The following is an 18,581-nucleotide window of genomic DNA, read 5'->3' on the forward strand; positions in this document are numbered from 1 at the left end:
ACCATTAAGACTAACGAACAAATAAGTGCAGAGTTTTCATTCTGTTAGCATAGTGGGCAAATACAGACATGAGATAGCAGAGAAGAGGTATAGTACCTGTTCAAGATGAGGTCACGAGAGAAAATGAGCTTCCCAGGGTGATCCACTGATCTCCACATCAGCCCTATCATCAGGACTTCCAGCCAGCAGCACTCCAGGAGGCGCACCTGGTCATACAGACTGAATTCCATAAACCCTGTGGCAGAGACACACACAGCCCCATCAGAGACCGAGCGCACCCCAACACACAGCCCAGTCACAAACTGAGCACACCCCCAAGACACAGCCCAGTCACAAACTGAGCGCACCCCCAAGACACAGCCCAGTCACAAACTGAGCGCACCCCCAAGACACAGCCCAGTCACAAACTGAGCGCACCCCCAACACACAGCCCAGTCACAAACTGAGCGCACCCCCAACACACAGCCCAGTCACAAACTGAGCGCACCCCCAACACACAGCCCAATCACAATCTGAGCGCACCCCCAAGACACAGCCCAGTCACAAACTGAGCGCACCCCCAAGACACAGCCCAGTCACAAACTGAGCGCACCCCAACACACAGCCCAGTCACACTGGATAACATGATAAGTATTCAGAACATCACTGGGGGAGACCCAACACATCCCTGTCACATGCACACAGACACTCATCACTGTTTTTTTATAAAAGCTATCCTATCTTAATTCTGGTTAATGTGGTGTGCCACCTCTAAACTTTTGTTTTGTTCAGAGAAAACTACAGTACAATGTTTGTATTAGCCTGAATTTTTATATAACCTTAAGGAAAGGGAAAGACAATTACATAGCACCTGTAACATCTGAGTGGTAATAATTTTGGCTTTTGTTTTGCCCCTTTTGTTAAACTGTTAAGATGCCTTAACATCTATTAATTGCTGCTTTTCAAAAAACAATCAAAATAGAACACTATTCTCAGAGGTGTTCTGCAACTTCATGACTTTACTCCCCATCAATGCAGTAGTTGTTAAATCCAATGTACCATGCCCTTCAAACTGGCAAAAAAATCACTATATATAGATCCAGTAACTTCTTGCTCATTATGAAGGTGATGAAGGTTAATTTTCACATCATTGAATCTTAACATTTGAATACACTCACCTGTAATTTCACACTAATACAAAGAGCAGTCCTGAATTTCTGAGACAAGAGCCTTCACACCTTTTAGTCACACTCTTTGTGTAATTGTGTAATTCGCGCTCAACTACTTCAAATGACACGCATTACAAGACCCACTTTGTGAAGGTGAATAAGGAAGGAACAATAAAGCAGACCTGGAGGGAGAGGTAATCATCCTGCCAGATTGAATAAACCAGACAGACTTTCAATTACAGGCCCTCTTTAGAATAAGAAAGGCACAGATGGGTTTACCACCAAAAAAGCCAAATCTCTCAAGTTGCACAGCAGTGCAGAAACAGGGTCTCTCTCGATGTGGTGGAGGGACTTAGGGTGGAGACATTTCAAGAGCGCACTGTCCTATTACCTCTCATCAGAAACTTTACCTTGTAAATCTAAGAATACAGAATGTGCCATGAAGAAAAAGGGTCCCCTTAACCATACTAATAGGATTCAATATTCACCATGTCCTTGAGTCCTTGATCTCCATTAAAATCTTCAAAATTCAAGATCTCATATTTCCTCTCCTCTTTTTTTTGTGGGATGTTAATTCTGCTAATCCTGTACCCTTAAAGCTTCAGAAAAGCCTCCACTGAGCCCTGTTTGTTTCACACTTGATGCTGTGATTTCTTTGCAGTATGTAAAGTGCAGGAAGGGTGAGGGGCTGTCTTTTCTCAGGGGTCCTGTACATGGAGCTCCACTTTCCATCATGTACTGTACACACCTTTCTTCTGACATTCAGCGCTTTTACAAAGACACGTACCAGACACTCAATTAATGTTTTCCTTTTGAAGCCGAGGTATCCAGATTATTCCCCTGGCTAACTTGGTAGTGATAACCCATAAACCAAAAAATATTAAAACATGAATATATAAAAAGTAAACAACACTAATATCTTTACATCTGCACTGCACAATTAATTAGACACATTCAGTTAATCTTTCTCAAGGTACTGGCTCGGCAACAGGAATGTATCAAATACATTTTGCTACCCACACAGCAACTTTCAAAGCCATTTTTCTCCATTTGTTTTTCCATTAAAAAAAAAAACACCAGCTTACAATACAGCTACAACTCAATTGTTTTTTAAAGAAAAGAATGTTGCCTCTAGCAAGAGTTGAAACAAATTTAGCCTCCGGGGCAAGCGGAACACCGCCCGTGGGTACTTTCGGAGGAGAGCTGCAGCAGCCCTGGGCCTCTGGCCTACCTGGGATCTTCTTGGCCCAGGTGATCATGTGGACCAGCTCCTTGTCAGCCAGGTTGGTGAGTGACATCATCATGGTGGCCTCGGTGAAGGGCTTCTTGGGGTAGTCCATGAGATAGACATCAGGCGGCTCAGCCTCAGCGATGGAGGACATGAGCTGCTCGGGGCTGAGAGAAAAGGAGTGGATCTCTCTGATCTGCGGGAAACTGCCCTCGCTGCGCCTCCTGGCCCGCCCCCCAGGGGGCTCCTGGCCCTGGGACAGACGCCGGTGCCGCACCACCCGGTAACTGCAACGCTCTCTCCTCGTACCTGGCCAAAACAGCAATTTTCACAACAGTGCTGTAGAAACAGAGATTGAGGAACTACCAGAGTCAGTCATTAAAATATTTACAGTTGTAGTTTCCAGCTGGGCATAATTCAGCAAAAGTCCAATGTTTCTATACTCTTCTGGAGTCCAACTACATTTCTTCTATTACATTTCTATTTCTTCAGCAAACTTATGAAAAAACAATTTCTGTGACTAGTCTCACAGTGCTTGAAAAGTTTAAGTAACACTTGTGCAGTAATTAATCAATTCAAATATGTTAACCTTTTAATTCTTGCCAAAATCTATGCCATTTTTGTTGAGGACACTACGATTATCTTTGTTCATTTTTATATTAATTTTTTTATGTGAATCTATTTGCCCACTACTGTATATCAACATGTAACTAAAGCTGGGAATATATAGTGCTTTTAATGCCTGCATGCAGTTTGGGTCCCCTTGTGCCCTGGGTGCAGAGTCACAAATACTGTATCAATGTGCTAATACAAATACAAATGTTTTTTTTTTAAGTATATAGGTCATATGAACTGAATTTCTCACTGAACTCAGCTTAGACTTAACCTGGTTTGATTGGAGAGTGCACTGACTCGCACTTTATTATGATAAGTACTGTAAGTTGAGTGACTGATAAAGTACAACATAGAGGACAGAGCTCTGGGGTGTTTAGGTGAATAAGGGCTTACCACACTTCATCATCCCCACTTCATAGCACTTCCTGAGCCGGCAGGCCTGGCAGCTCTTTCTGCGGTTTCTGTCAATGGTGCACTGGTTGGTTGCCGGACAGATGTAGTCATTGTGTCCTGGATGCAGGTGAAGAAGAGCACTCGTTTATGTCATGCTCGTTACTGCAGATAGTATTTAAACAGTAGCAGGCCACCTGTCATTCAGTACCAGTTACCAAATAACTAAATCAACAGGTGCCTTGTACCACCTGGAAGAAATTATCCACCATGCCCCCCTCAGGTGGTTCAGGACTAATTAAGCTGCAATCTGGTGGGGACTCTTTCATACAGTCTGCTATGATTCATGCTTTGCCCAGAGTTCTCTCTTGTGTTTTCTTCCCGGAACCTTGCCTCGCTCCGACATCGTTCTCTAGATTCTCCTCTGCTGCATATACTGAGTCTCTTGGTTTTGTACTTTGCTTGTTGCTGTTTATGGCTCTGGACTGTGTTTGCCTGGCCCATGCTTGCCTTTGCTTGCCTTCGTTGCACCTGTATTATAACTACACTAAATTACAGTAATCGGGCGTTTTCCAGAGAATTAATTGGTGAATAATGGGCTTTGATCAGCTACTGTACCTTGGATGCTCCTTTTGAAGAAGGCTTTGCATCCTTCACAGGACCAGACTCCGTAGTGGTACCCTGAGGCGTAGTCGCTGCAGACAGCACAGTAGTGTGTGTCCATCTTTCCTGTCGGGCAACCCCCGGACGGATTCACAATATCTTCACAGTCTTCTCTTCTTCGGACAGACAGTTTGCTGCACACAAAGAAAGCCATTTTAGCTCACACCTTCCAAAGCCTCGATTCAAAACCCAGATGCGTTTTACTTGACATTCTTTCTGATTTTTAATGGGGGTTTCAAAAATTGCCGAGTGAGACAGGGTCAGTGAAGAACTCACAGATGCATACAGCTGAAATTAGATAGCCAGCTGTTATTTTGCAATGCTGGAAAAACTGCTTGTATTTGCTCTCGAGTTTTCTGTGACCGCACAGAAACATTCTGTCGACTGCACAGGCAGACTGTGAAACATTAAAATGCCTGCCAGGGATTTCATGCAAAGCTTTATTTTAAGTACAGAGAATGCAAATGGTTTGCTTTTCAGTTTTTAAGGTTTACCTGTTTTCTACCATCACTGGCTCTCTGGGTTGCGGCTCACTCCAGGGGCTCCTAGGAGGCTCAGAGTACATTAGAGACTGCTGGCAGTGAATGGCCAGCGACGAGACGTGGCTGGGAGCCGGCCAGAACATGGAGGGGCTGAGCGACTGTCTGACAGTGGGGCTTTCAGGCAGGCTGCCATTGCTGTGGCCATTGTAGCCTAGAAGTGTGGGGCTGTAGAAGGCCACAGCGGTGTAGTCATGGCTTCTCTCCATGTATGGGGAGGGGATGCACACCGGATGGCGCTCTACGGCCAGTGCAGGGAGAGCACTGCTGTAGTGTGCCGGGGTCATGATCCCAGGGGAGCATGTCCTTGCAGTGGCCTTGCTGCAGCCCAGCTCCTCCAGCTGGAGCAATGGCAGCTCTTTGTTGGGAGAGCTTGCCATGCTGTAGAATACGGAGCCGGCAGACAGGTGACTTTATCTCATCTTCCCATTCACAGCCACAGGCGGTTTCAGCTGAAAAGACAGAACGCAGGATGAGCGACAGCAGAAAACCAAACTGGAGACATGAATTCGGGTTCTTTTGCTAGAGAGAGTGTACGACAACATCCTTTTTCTAAAGCTCTTTTCGTGGTGACCCACTGCACGCGGTACATAACAGAAGGAAAAAAAACGCAAATATTTACAAACCCCTTTGATTGTACACAGCTCAGTTGTCTCTTTCTATCATGCAACTTTTCCAGATCATTTTGAAGAGCAAAACAAAACTGAAGAGGGTATTAAATAAAAAAATATAGAGATAAAATAAAAGCATAAAACAGGTTTAAAAATGTCATGTCTGCATGATTACTACACTCCTGCCAAACGGTTAGACTGTAGGGAATGGTCTTGGTAAGGACTATGAGGGCCTGAAGTCTGTCCTGGAAACACAGGGCAGGAGGCAGGACCACACCCTGGATGGAACTCCAGTCCATCTCAGGACATTGGACATTTTTCTGTGTGATCTCCAGTCTGCTTTGCAAAATTTCAAGTCTTATTATGAGAAGGGGAAATCAATCCAGAATTAAGAAGGCTGATTTTGATATTTGATTTCTTTCTTATGTCATCAATTCAACTGCAATGTGTTTTCATGACCAGAACTAAAAGTGTTTGGAAAGCTCATTGTTAAAGGCTGAAGCCGGTAGGAAATGCCGATTAACAAAGGCATCACTTAACCGACAACCCAATCACATTAAACATTGGAACCGTCATCAAAACCCAACGTCGAATAGGGAAATAAATTCTGTTTTAAATTGAAAAGTCTCATTATTGCACTGTGTTAAAAGAGGAGTAAATGATAGTGTTCAACAGGAAAGTTTTAAATTAAAGGCTCTTATTCCTTCGAAGTAAAACAATAAAATAAAAATAAAAAAAGAGAGAAGATTGCTCTGGAGAAACCAGAATAGGACAGAGAAATACAAGATGCTCTATTGAAGGCAATCGGAGTGTAGGAACAGGCTGTGGAAGAGTTACTGTTATGCAGCACAATCACTGAATGTCAAATCATGTAGACAATTTTTGCACTACAGCACACCAACAGGTGTCCTTCAATACCAATTTTTCTTTTTACATTTACAAGGCATTCAAAGCTATAGTTAGCAACTACAAGGTAGTATTTCTGTTAAACTTTCTTCCACAGTGGGTTGTAACTGGTACCTTCTGTATCATAATCAAAATGCCTGACACCTTTTGAGCCCATTAATTGCACACTTTTTTACATTGGAACAAATGTTTAAAAAAATACAGTACATATATAGTATGTATACAGTTGTAAGAAAGTTTGTGATCCCTTCGGAATTACCTGGATTTCTGCATTAATTACACATAAAAATGTGGTCTGATCTGCAACAAAGTCCCAATAATAGACAAAAACAATCCGAATAAACTAATAACACATAATTGTACTTCTTGTCAATATTGAATACATCATCATTTAAACATTCACAGTCCAGACTGGAAAAAGTATGTGAACCCTTGTATTTAGTAACTGGTAGAAACATTTCCTATAGCTGCTGATGAGACGTGCACAATGGTTAGGAGGAATTTTAGACCATTCCTCCTTACAAAACTGTTTCAGTTCATTGATATTACTGGGATTCTTTGCGTGAACAGTTCTCTTTAAGTCATGCCATAGCATCTCAACTGGGTTGAGGTCTGGACTCTGACTTGGCCATTCCAGAACACACATTTTCTTCTGTTTAAGCCATTCTGTTGTTGATTTATTCCTGTGTTCCGGGTCATTGTCTTGTTGCATCAACCAACTTCTATTAAGCTTCAGGTGATGGACCGCTACCCTGACATTCTCCTGTAAAATTTCTTGATACAATTTTGAATTTATTGTTCCCTCTATGATAGCAAGCTGTCTATGCCCTGAGGCAGCAAAGCAGCACCAAGCCAGGATGCTCCTTCCACTATGCTTCATGGTTGGGATGAGGTTTTGGTGTTGGGGTGCAGTGCTTTTTTGCCAACAAACATAGCGTTGTGTGATTCAGCCAAAGAGTTCCACTTTTGTCTCATCCATCCACACAACATTGTCCCAGAAGCGTTGTGGAACATCCAGGTGGTCCTTTGCTAACTTGAGGTGTGCAGCAATCTTTTTTTTTTTGGAGAGCAGTGGTTTCCTCCATGGTGTCCTTCCATGAAAACCATTCTTGTTCAGTGTTTTTCTTATAGTGGACACATGAAGAGAGACTTTGGCAAGTTCAAGAGATTTCTGCAGGTCCTGTGCTATTACCCTAGGGTTTTTTTTTTTCACCTCCTTCAGCATTGCACGCTGCGCATTGGCTGTGATCTTTGCAGGATGCCCACTCCTAGGGAGAGTAGCAATAGTACTGAATTGCCTCCATTTGTAGACAATTAGTATTACTGTGGATTGATGAACACGTAGGCCTTTAGAAATGCTTTAGTAGCCTTTTCCAGCTTTATCCATCTCTACAATTCTTCTTCTTCGGTCCTCTGATATTTCTTTTGATCAGGGCATGGTTCACATGAACAGCTCTTTCTTGAGAAGAGCAGACTCTGTCAATAACCAACCTTTGTGATGCTTTTTTTATAGGGCAGGGCACCTCCAACACACAACTCCAATCTCATCTCACTGATTGGAACACCTGATTCCAATTAGTTTTTGGAGAAATCATTAGCCTGGAGGTTCACATTTTTTTTCCAACCTAGACTGTGAACGTTTAAATGATGTGTTCAGTACTGACAAGAGGAACTGCAATTGTTTGTGTATTATTAGTTTAAGCAGATTGTGTTTAATTGTGTTTGTCTGTTATTGTGACTTAGTTGAAGGTCATATTAATTAGAATTAATGCAGAAATCCAGGTTATTCCAAAGGGTTCACAAACTTTTTATTTCCAACTGTATATGCCCATACACAAAATACAAACTTATAAAAAGGACACAACATGAAAGCCATTAATCTGATTTGTGTGTTTGTTAGCAACAATACAATCAATTGTGTTAAATAATATTAAATAATTTTCCATATACATACCAAGAAAAAAACAATAACAAAAATGTTCTGCATGGCTTTTACCAATTGGCAAAATTACTGTACATTAGGAAAACAAACATTTTTTTAAAGATGCACTTTACCCTCATTTACCCCTGATATCACATGTGAATACAATATATACAATGCTGTTATGGTATAACTGTGAATTCTACATCAACCATACAGTATCGTTAATTGCTTGGTATTGCAGTATTGTATGAATTCCAAGTCAAAAGAATGAGCAGTGAAATTCAAAAACACTGCAAGAACCATTGCATTGCAGCTCCAATTGCAGATACTGTAGCACAAACTGAGGGAAGACAAGCACATGCATTGAGAATGTGGTCTGGCCTGCTGCTGTGCGCTGAGAATTGGAACAGACTTTAGTACTAGTAAAGGAAGTACTCTGATCAGACATGTAGGCTCAAGGTCGCCCTACAGATCTCAAACCATCATCCATTAGGAATCTTTCGAAAACAATAAATTCCTCAGTACATATGACTAGACTAGTTCAGTCCAACTTATTACTTAGAGACAAATTAATCTCATCCCCTGCCTGTTCGGGATGAACTAGCTCCTAGATTTCGAGATCTTTTTATCATGCAGAGCACTGCACAATCCATTTGTTTAGCCATCAGAGCTGACAGCCCAGGAAGAGCTCCATGCCAGGGAACCATCGTGTGTTTAAGCACTACTGCAGAGCAGCACCCAGCACAGCACACAGAACAGCTCTCACTGGCATGGACCAGGTAACCAAAGGCAAACTGCAGTACGGTTTTTAAGAACAGTCTCTGGCACATCATGTGCAACATCCTCCTAATTTCCTGTTCAGAATGTTATTTATTAATTACCTGTTAGGTATGTCATGTATTAATTTAACATGCCATCATTTCTCTGCACTTTACCACTTATAATATCTAGTCTCTATCATATGATATGTTTCAGTGTATTTTTTTATGTCTATGTCTTACATATTCTGGGCTCTCTCCTACCCAGGGACTACATGTAAATGAGCTTTTTAGCTAATTCTGATGCAGCTTAAGAGCTGTCCCTGTTCAATGAAATCGCCGGATCGCAGATAGAACAGTGCTGTTTTGGCCATCCTCTTCCTGATTGAGATGCATGAAACTACATCTGATATTTTAAGAATGCATTTTTCAATCAATGACAAAATAAATATTAAAGCTTAACTACAGTATTTTTGTAAATTTAACTGCTGCATACAGTATAAAGGAACACCATTATCCTGTGCAATATTCTAGAATTAAGGGAATAATATCTTTGATTATTTTGGAATCTTTCTTCAGATCTATTTGAAAAACTGCTAATGCTCATGTATACCATATATATACAGTATATGTTAGTCATTTCCTTTTTCCATTTTTAAACCACTCGCAGATCTTATAACCTGTTAGGCTTCTGGCTGGTTTTTTTTTCTTGTTTGTTGTTCTGGTTCATGTGTCTCATAAAATTATTTACAACTACTGACATTTCAGACATCAATTCAACCAGCGTATCCATTATGGAAAGTTCGTGGAAAAGCAACTCCAACTTTTTTTAACCACAAATACACAGTGTTGCCAACACAATTATTGCACAATGAAGCCATAAAAGTTAAAAGCTCTTCCCTGACTCTAATTAAAGGGCCTCTGTACATTCTGTGCTGAAGACCTGCAAACACACGTTTGTCAGATCACCATTGAATGCAAATACACAATCTTATTATGTTAATCTCAAACATTTCAGAAGAAAAATAAGATCGTTGTCATGATCAGATTAATCATTGTCAAACTCTACTGGGCAATTTTGTCAGTAATAGAAACACTCAGTGTTGATTCTTTTAACCCTGAAACAACACAGGATGCATACTTACAGTATATAAGGAACAAGTAATAGGTTTATTCCATGCTGAAAAAAAGAAGATGCTTCTTTTTTTCAGCATGGAATAAACCTATTACTTGTTCCTTTGCAGCCTACGCATGCTGACGCAGCTACCCACCTGAACTACTTACAGTATATATACTGTATAAAATAAATGCTAAAAAAAATATATATTTTTTGAAAATCTTAAACTTTCAGAGAAAATGCTTTACTGTGTGGCTGTGCAGGAAGAACCCAATCTTCAGATTTCTAGCAATGTAGAGTAGTGAATATTAGGACCAGAGGCACCAATCTGAGGCCAGTCTCTGCCCCAAATGGTGGTTTCTCAAAACTAAACAGATAAAAGTTCTAAAATAAGCAGGGCATCTGAAGGTGATGTTTTCACTATAACACTTCATTTAAGTAATCTGGCTTTTCAGAAGGACAATTACCATTTTAAATAAGCTTGACAACAGAGGTCTCCATCTCACACTTTCTTTCTCTCAAATTTGGCCAGACCAGAAGTAATAAGTATGTTAACTATGACAAAAAAATATATAAAAAGCTAACATTTCGATGTTAGTTGTTGTTTTTTTTAGGGTTTTCTCTGCCTTTTGATGTTTTCATTCTCAGGTTGTTCAGGGGTCAGAAATAATTATATTCAATTTACTCTGGGTTCCATTAAAATTCTGCTTCACTTTACAATGCACATTGCCTCCATATGGGGACAGTCAGGATCAACTGTCTGAGCGGGTGTTGGAAAGCATCATGTATGATTCTGCTGCTTGACTGATTTTCTGCAGTGTGGCACCATACCGAAGAAAGCCATACACCTGCTTTCCTGATCACAACCTCCATGGAACAGTGATCTCCAAGGTCAGCTTGAACCTGAGCTTTCACCTGGATATCATCACAATCATGGGAAAAAGGCTGTTCTATTTAGACAAGCAAATCCATTGAGACCAAGACAAAGCCACTGCCTTCAAGAATTCTGCTTTCCGATCCATGTGGTCTAAGGAGTCTGTGACTTCTCTACTGTTGGCTCAGCCCCTTTCCTGGCTTAAAGGCCATGTGCTGTATCTTGGCACCCTCAGTCAGTCTGAGTAGGGAGACCGTAAGCAGGAAAAATTAATGCAGAGCACAATACTCTGGAATTGCAGTGCAGCTTCTCTGCCAATACAGGCAAGCTTTAACATTTTTTTTTTAACTGACATTACAAGAAAAAAGTTAGGAAACGCGGTGGTTAGGATAAGTGCCTCACAGATTCAGGTTTCTGAGTTCAATTCTAGCTCAGAGAACCTGTTTGTGTGGAGCTTGCCGTTCTCCCTGTGTTCACTCCAGGTGCTCTAGTTTCTCTAACTTATTCCGTTTGGGGTTGGGTGAAAGAGTTCCACTGGGATTTTAACACTTGGTGGCGGGTAATTGGTGTTACTTCCAGTACAACTCATGTTGTCTATGGGATGACACAGAAATAAATACCAACATGCTCTGTGGAGCGAAATGTCTCCTGTCATTGTGCCATTTATCTAAATGACTTGAATGTGCATGTCTGAAACAGTAGGAAGGGACAACACAATAAATAGTTTCGTTAGAGCACAAAAATGTGTAATTGTAAAAATGAATGTTATACACACTGTATAAATACCAAGAAAACGGACCAGTGAAAATAAAAGAATAAACATACAGTAATGGCTGAAAATCTATTTTGTTTTCCCAATGGGAAAGCCCTGATGCACTGGCAAATTAAAATAATTGTCTTTTTCTTTAGACTAGCTTGATGACACCTTGCAGTTTTAAACTGAAATCCAGGGTAGTCTAATCAAAGGATCAGAATCTCTTACAGTTCTCACATCCGTGAAGCCTTTCCATTAAACTACCATCAACTGAATAGAACTCTATTAAATGTCGCAACCTTGTCACCCTGGTGTTGGGGCTGCCTTCTCAGAGTTGGGTCCACAGGTCTATTGACCTGAGGCGTGAGCTCGGATCAGGATGGCTCTAATTACATACCAGACTGCCAAGGTCCATAGTCTGTCTGGGCTCTGCCTGTGTATAACAGAGTGCAAGAAGTTTATCTTTGCGATCACAAGCAAAACCACAACCTTAAGGCATTATCCAAGAACAGCGGGTGGACAAAACATAGACTGGAGCCTTTAGCTCTTCGACCTCTACCACTCGTCATCACGTTTAGGAGAAATTGCTCTTTATAGACGACTGTATTCCATGAACACAATGCAGAACTGCGAACCCCTGCAAAATTCCAGCCCACATTGTGACCTTTCAGATCAGTCATTTTAATAGTACACCTTCTTAATTTTAGCCTCTCAAATTTTACTCGTGCCTTTTTGAGTGTTTTTTTTTCCCAAGGATTAAGTTTAGAATGGTTTTAATTAAATGTCTTAAGTATGTTAGCTCAAGATCTTAAATACATAGTGGCATCAAAACACTGTATTCTCAGAGAATGGAATTCTTACTCCACATAACCTTTAAAGACAAAGAGAGCTGTGCTATAAATACAATAGGTCACGTAAGTTAGTTTTCCATTGGCTTATAATTTTAAACTACACTCTCACATACAGTTTTAAGATAAAGTACAGGTAAAAAACATGAATGAGGCTCTTTAGGATTTACTTGTAGATGTAAAGATGCTGAAAGAACTGGAACATTAAGATTTTGCACTAAAAGCAATAGTTCCACAATAGAGCACTTACGTTTCCGTGTTGAACCCAACTGAACTTCATTCCAAGCGTTAGCTTTCCTGCTGCTCTTGAGAAAAAGAAAGAAAAAGCAGGGAGTGGAGGAAACATGCCCGACTGCCCTGTTCTTTGGACAGAGGGAGCATGTGTTGGGCTTTTTGAATGCAGACTCTGGCAGCCTTCCACAGAAACCTGCCCCAGTAATGCCAGCTACACTGCACGGGTTGAAGGCCCGTGCCAAGTCTGTTAATCAGACAACACGGTTTAAACGTTTGTGTTCTTAAAAGGAACAACATGCATTTGAAGCGTTTAGTTTGTGGTGCTGCAGTAAATTATCCCTGAAATAATAATGACAACTTATTACTCAATGTAAGCCTTCCCATGGTGATTTTTTTGCAAAACCCAGTGATGTTTGCTTGACACAGATTCATCAGTGTTTTTTATTAATGTATGGACTTTAACTCCATATTATCTGAAAGGAGTGCATATAAATATTTGATTAGCGGGCTCATCATCAAAAAAAACAAACCCAGTAAAAATCACCTCCCTTCTGATTGTTTTCACTATAGCCGAGACAATAAAACCCTGCATTATTATATACAAGAGACTTAGGCAGTTTTTCCTTCAATTATCAATTTATGGGAGGATCTGTTTGTTCAGAGCTTCTTGAAGAGACCAGTTTCTCCAGCAAACCATGCTGCCATCTAGCTACCTTTTAAAATAGTGGTCACACAACCATATAAACACCTGACAACAGGCCAGGTATCCTAGGAGGGAAATCAATGCTTAGTTTTTAGCTGCGAAGTAAGTGAACAGGGATATGGGAAAACTGACGTGGAAAAAATGTGACTTCTTGGAATACGTTTCAGTATTCCGCATACGTTTCATACTCATATAAGGCACATGTCTCCTGCAACTACGCTGAGAAATTTTACTCCTCATCAGAGCTGATACAGTACATCTGGAATAAGGATTTACTACCAGTACTAAAGGGTGTGAATACATGACCAGGGCTAACCTTCAAAATGCAGCTACGCAATGTTGAAAAATCTTTTCACAGTTAATCAGTGTTTAAAGGACTTTGTTTTCAAAACTGTGGTTATGAGCGCTTAACTCTATCAGTGTTGTATGGCACTGTGCTTGTGCTTCTGTAACTGAGAATCAAAATCATCAACCTTTAAACCGATGGAGGATTGCACTGTTAGAGGAACCTTGTGTCCACTGTTTTTTTTGTCTAGCTGAGCTTTACATCTCAAATGCAAATTCTTGATTTCATTAAGCTTCTTGCTTGTTTACATTTTTATTTAACTTGTTCCTTCAGTCAGTCTGACACGCCCACAGGCAGGAATGACACAGTATCTGACACGCCCACAGGTAGGAATAACACTGTATCAGATGTGCCCATATGTGGGAATGGCACTGTATCAGACACACCCACATGTCAGAATGAGACAGCATCTGTCACGCCACAATGAGCATTTTCTCCCGCAGAGGTTCTTTTTGTGATATTTCAAGCAACATCCCTGAATGTACTGTAGGGCAGTCCCTGCAACTCAGAAATGGGAACATGGTTGATTTCAGTTCCAAATCCGATTTGACCTTTAATTTCAGAAAGCAGACTCCTGTAATTCTCATTAACCTGTGACTAAGAATATGGACTGGAGCAAAAACCAGAAGACAAAGTGTTCATCCAGAACCAGGGTGGGGAACCACAGTTCTAATTTATGTGAGATGCTCAGGAGGAGGTGTAGAGTATTCAGATTATGAGACTTGTGTGTTTTCAGTCCCTCTCCCAGAAACCTGTTTCAGCCTCTAACACTCCAATGCCTATATCGGATCTGATGAAAAGAGAAATGGTAACGATAATAAATCATTCTCATAAGCCCCAACAGTTGATCTGCTGACCAGTGTCATTTTTATGATTCTGATAGAGTACGTCTACTAAATAACCCACGTATTGGTGTAAGTTGTTGGAACTTCGTTTTGGTTTCATTACCTGTAGCTGTGGATTATGAAGACACAATGCAGTTCTTGTGAATGATGTCCTTGATCAATTAGACACAAAAAAATACTCACACAGACGAAACATTCAAAAAAAGAACAGAAACAATACATAAAGTGTATACCCCTGGGTCATATTTACCCCAAAACCATTGTTTCCCCGTCTTCATAAACTGGAATAATAATGAAAAAGTGAAACTTTGCCTGTAGATAGTTATCTTCACAAAACATGGGTGAGAGGAAAAGACAAGGACCTTCCAATTTAAACAAATTCGGGCATCCCGGGAGCCTGCAAGTGATATTACAGTACATATCACCCATCTGCACCACGCTTTCACAGGAAACTGCTCAGGACACGCAGAGGAGGAACAATGTGTGTTCAGAACAGTACGCCGTATGAAAACCAAACGTCTCCAAAACCGCATTAATTTGTTCTTAATATTTCAAAAACTGCAAACTCCATGTCCAGAACCATTTCCACACCTTTTGAAATTCACTGAATCCATGAGCTTCTAAAAGGCAGTGCGCTGCAAAGCAGGAAAGCTGTAATAAACCAATAATTTCGGACAAGTCCAGTGTCGAGTGTCGAGTGTTTTGTGCTTTTGAAGAAAAAAAACACTCGGAAATGAAAGCTGTTTTCCCTACCAAATCAATTTGTTACAAGTTACAGAATTAAACGGTTCCATTTTTTTACGAAGACCTTTTTTTACTCTACGCCTTATTTTACTCTACTCAAACAGCAAGACATTCTAGGAAATGAAACCAAGGTTTAAGCAGCACTGGAAACTCACTGCTCTTTGTGAGCGAAACATTGAAGACTGTTTCACAGCGCCCGCTAAAATGAGCACACTTCACGGCGAGAATTATTTCTTTCGGAACCGGGTTTAAGAAAAGTTAAACTTTGTTGTGGCAAATAACTAAAATGTAAAAATAAATATTCGCCGACATACTAAATGTTCAGGAACCAGGCACTGTTACATACCACTGACTCAAGGGGAGGCACTGGGAATGCAGAGGCATTCAGAAATAACAGGTTGTCCAGATGAATTATCATAAAACCTGTATTCCAACCGATAAAGGTGTAGGACTCACTGATCCGTGGTATTGTACACATTACTGTGCAGCTGGCTGTTACACCTCGCAGTAAACATGTATCTTTGATTTAAAGCAACTGAGCATAAAACGTGTATGGCCCAGATCTAAAAAATAATAATCTGCAACCTTTAAACTGCTGCTTTAAGAAAGAGAAAAACGAGCTAAACGTAACATAGAGTTAGCATTACGAATTGGTTAATTAAAAAGAGAGGGTAACAATGCTGTCAAAGCAGTGCCGTAACACTCTAAATAGAAACACGATAAGTGTTTCTTTAAAAAAGCAGAGAAAGCAACCACAACGACTAAAACAGTGTACTAATAAACTCCTGTACGAAATAAGCGGTTCAGTTGTAAAAACGGTTAGGGGGAATGACAGAAATGGGCGATTTCCTGTTTCTTTTGACTACCCGGAGTGTAGAGTTTTTACATAAATTAAAAAGAAATCTGCTCTCAACCCTTTCATGCGGTCTCCGGGTTGAACATCTTGCCATGTTCTAACAGCCCAGTCAGAAACAGCAACAACTTTACAGTTCAGCCTCAGAAGAGACTGGGCTGAAAACGGATAGCCCTTGGTGGTGAACTGCTACTTAGTCGCGTGTGCAACGTCATTACCAATCGATAACGGAAAAACCTCGTACAGTTAAAAGAACATTAAAGTTTTTACTACTTCGCTACTGCAGGAGGAATCGGCAAGGAGGTTTCGTTAATATAAATAACGGTTTGTTCTGCCACACTGATCGTGAACGTCATTTATGAAGCTGTTTTATTTCCTACTTACAGGGCAACACATGTTTCATTTTCTTAAATCGCAAGGAATATCACATAAGATACACATAATATAAGATAAGATATGAACAAAAATGAGAACGCACACGAGTCAGTAACCCACTGCACTGGTTACAGGATTTGTTTGCTCCAACTAAGCATATCCAAAGCTAAAAGAAACGAGAAAAGTTCAATTTTGTGATATTGTGAATCGTAGCAGGAAAACCACCTTATTTCTTCATGTGAATCGCAGTCGGCAGCCCTAAAAGATACAGTATATGGTTGAATTGCGCATAGGTGTAAACCATTTATATTTCTCTCATTTATATTACGGCTTTTCTTTTTTTTTAAAAGTACAATTGAAATGCAATTCAACGAGAACTTCCCTTGCCATGTTTGCCGGTGTTAAAAATGCTGGTACCGACTGAACTCTGTCTGAAATACTAAGTAAACACAACCGTAGTACGAGTCCATTGAAAACTGACAAACGGCGATTAATCAATCTCTGTGCGTGACGGAGATGCAGCCAGCGAACATACCTGCCTTCTCGCACACCTGAAGGAACGGCCACTGTACTGTGGTATATTCCCTTCAGCAGGAGGATGAAACAGTACACAACTACTGTATCTTCTTGAGCAACAGCAGGTCCCGCTCTCCCGTGTCCAGCTGTACAGCGTAGTAAAACAAAAAGTATATCAGCCGCTAACTGGCACTACTACCTAGGACCGGTAAGACGGGAGAGCGCTGAGAGGATTCTCACGGCGTGTCTCACTCAGAGCTGCGCGGCTCAGGCTGCGCGCAGTCTCCCTCTCTCTCCGAGATGCTCAAACAGCCCTTTTTGCTTGGAACTCTGCTGCTTTCTGTAACACTTCATTCACTGAAGAGACGGCCGCTGCCGTCACGGTCTCCCACACCCTCCAAAACCCGCCCTCTACATCCCTTGAACTTGCGACCTTTTTTTCAACGAGGAATGGGACGCATATTCCGCTTTGCTCTTAATAGAAAGCTGTTGTGTTCAGTCTGAGGTCTAAACCACGCGACAGCGCAAAGGGGGCTCAAAGAATATGTAGCAAAAAGAATATGTTCAGAGTTGGCACTAATAAATAGACAGTCTCATTATGTAAATAACCATATACTGTAGATGATGTATAGTTTTAAATAGAAATGTCCCAATTCTCTACAGAGTTCCCATAGAACCGGACCGATATCTTTAAAAGCCTTTCTTTTATTTTTGAAAGAGATACAATGTTAATGGAGTGACTGATCTGCCTTGTGCAGGTGGCCAAGTTCTCATCACTTGTTTGGAGAAAAGTAGCAACGCTCTTCGCAATAGTAACTCCCTCCTGACACTCCAGACAGTCGAAGGAGATGCCTTCATGTGACCAGCTAGAAGATATTCTTTTTAAACATTAAAAAAAAAACTTTTCCAGCGATCCTCAGACCAGCCAAAGCAGTGAACACCAGCGACTTTTCACATACTGTACTGTAACTGAACTGTTTGGAGGGTCTGTTATATTCCCTTGTGCTCACGGTCCTTGTGGATACAAATATAAAAATACCCTAGTACAAGAATGTCTTCAATCATTATGATTTACCCACCATTCCAAGCTCTATGAGAATGCACTATGCATTTCAGATTGTTACAAGTATAGAAAAAAACAGTAGAAGGAAAACACTGTCTCTCCAGGATATCCATCTATTTTCTGACATCGTCTTCCAATTCAGAGTCTAAGGGGAGCCAGGGCCTATTTAAGCAAGCAACAGGTGCAAGGCAGGGTACAGCCTGGATGGGACGCCAGTCCCTCTCAGGGCACACAGAGACATACACCCATTAACCTACAAGCATGTCCTTGGACTATGGGAGGAAACCCACATGAACACAGGCAGAAAATACAATCTCCACCCAGGGCCCATGCAAACCACTGTGCCACCAGTTGCCCAACCCGTGAGTCTTTAGAATAAATATGTTGCATTGCTTAGAAAAAAGGAAAGCTAGCGTGTTCACAGAGAGACAGTGGATTTTAAATCACAACAAGATTATTAAATTACTTTAGGAATGATAGTGTCTGTCTGATATAGGGTACAGTTATTTTTGGTCAAAGCCATTTGT

The 18,581-nt window shown here is 40.9% G+C and overlaps 1 protein-coding gene across 3 annotated transcripts in view; it reads right to left on the minus strand.

Annotated features, from left to right (window-relative positions):
* LOC148653182 (estrogen receptor beta-like) overlaps window positions 1–17,349 on the minus strand; it is a 30,356-nt gene extending 13,007 nt beyond the window's left edge. Inside the window, exons 1-6 of one of the 3 annotated variants that reach the window (XM_088647869.1) lie at window positions 17,011–17,348; window positions 4,539–5,035; window positions 4,000–4,178; window positions 3,385–3,501; window positions 2,380–2,685; window positions 97–235 (exon numbers count right to left, since the gene is read on the minus strand). In XM_088647869.1, coding sequence (XP_088503995.1) covers window positions 97–235; window positions 2,380–2,685; window positions 3,385–3,501; window positions 4,000–4,178; window positions 4,539–4,963 — 1,166 coding nt within the window. In that variant the 5' untranslated portion in view covers window positions 4,964–5,035; window positions 17,011–17,348. Of the gene's footprint in view, window positions 1–96; window positions 236–2,379; window positions 2,686–3,384; window positions 3,502–3,999; window positions 4,179–4,538; window positions 5,036–12,625; window positions 12,954–17,010 lie in introns of those variants that run through there. The other 2 variants (XM_088647870.1, XM_088647871.1) reach the window with 2 other exon arrangements.
* Window positions 17,350–18,581: the final 1,232 nt, after the last annotated feature.

This window comes from Lepisosteus platostomus, chromosome 10, assembly GCF_059453375.1.
Source record: "Lepisosteus platostomus isolate fLepPlt1 chromosome 10, fLepPlt1.hap1, whole genome shotgun sequence".
Taxonomy (NCBI): Eukaryota; Metazoa; Chordata; class Actinopteri; order Semionotiformes; family Lepisosteidae; genus Lepisosteus; species Lepisosteus platostomus.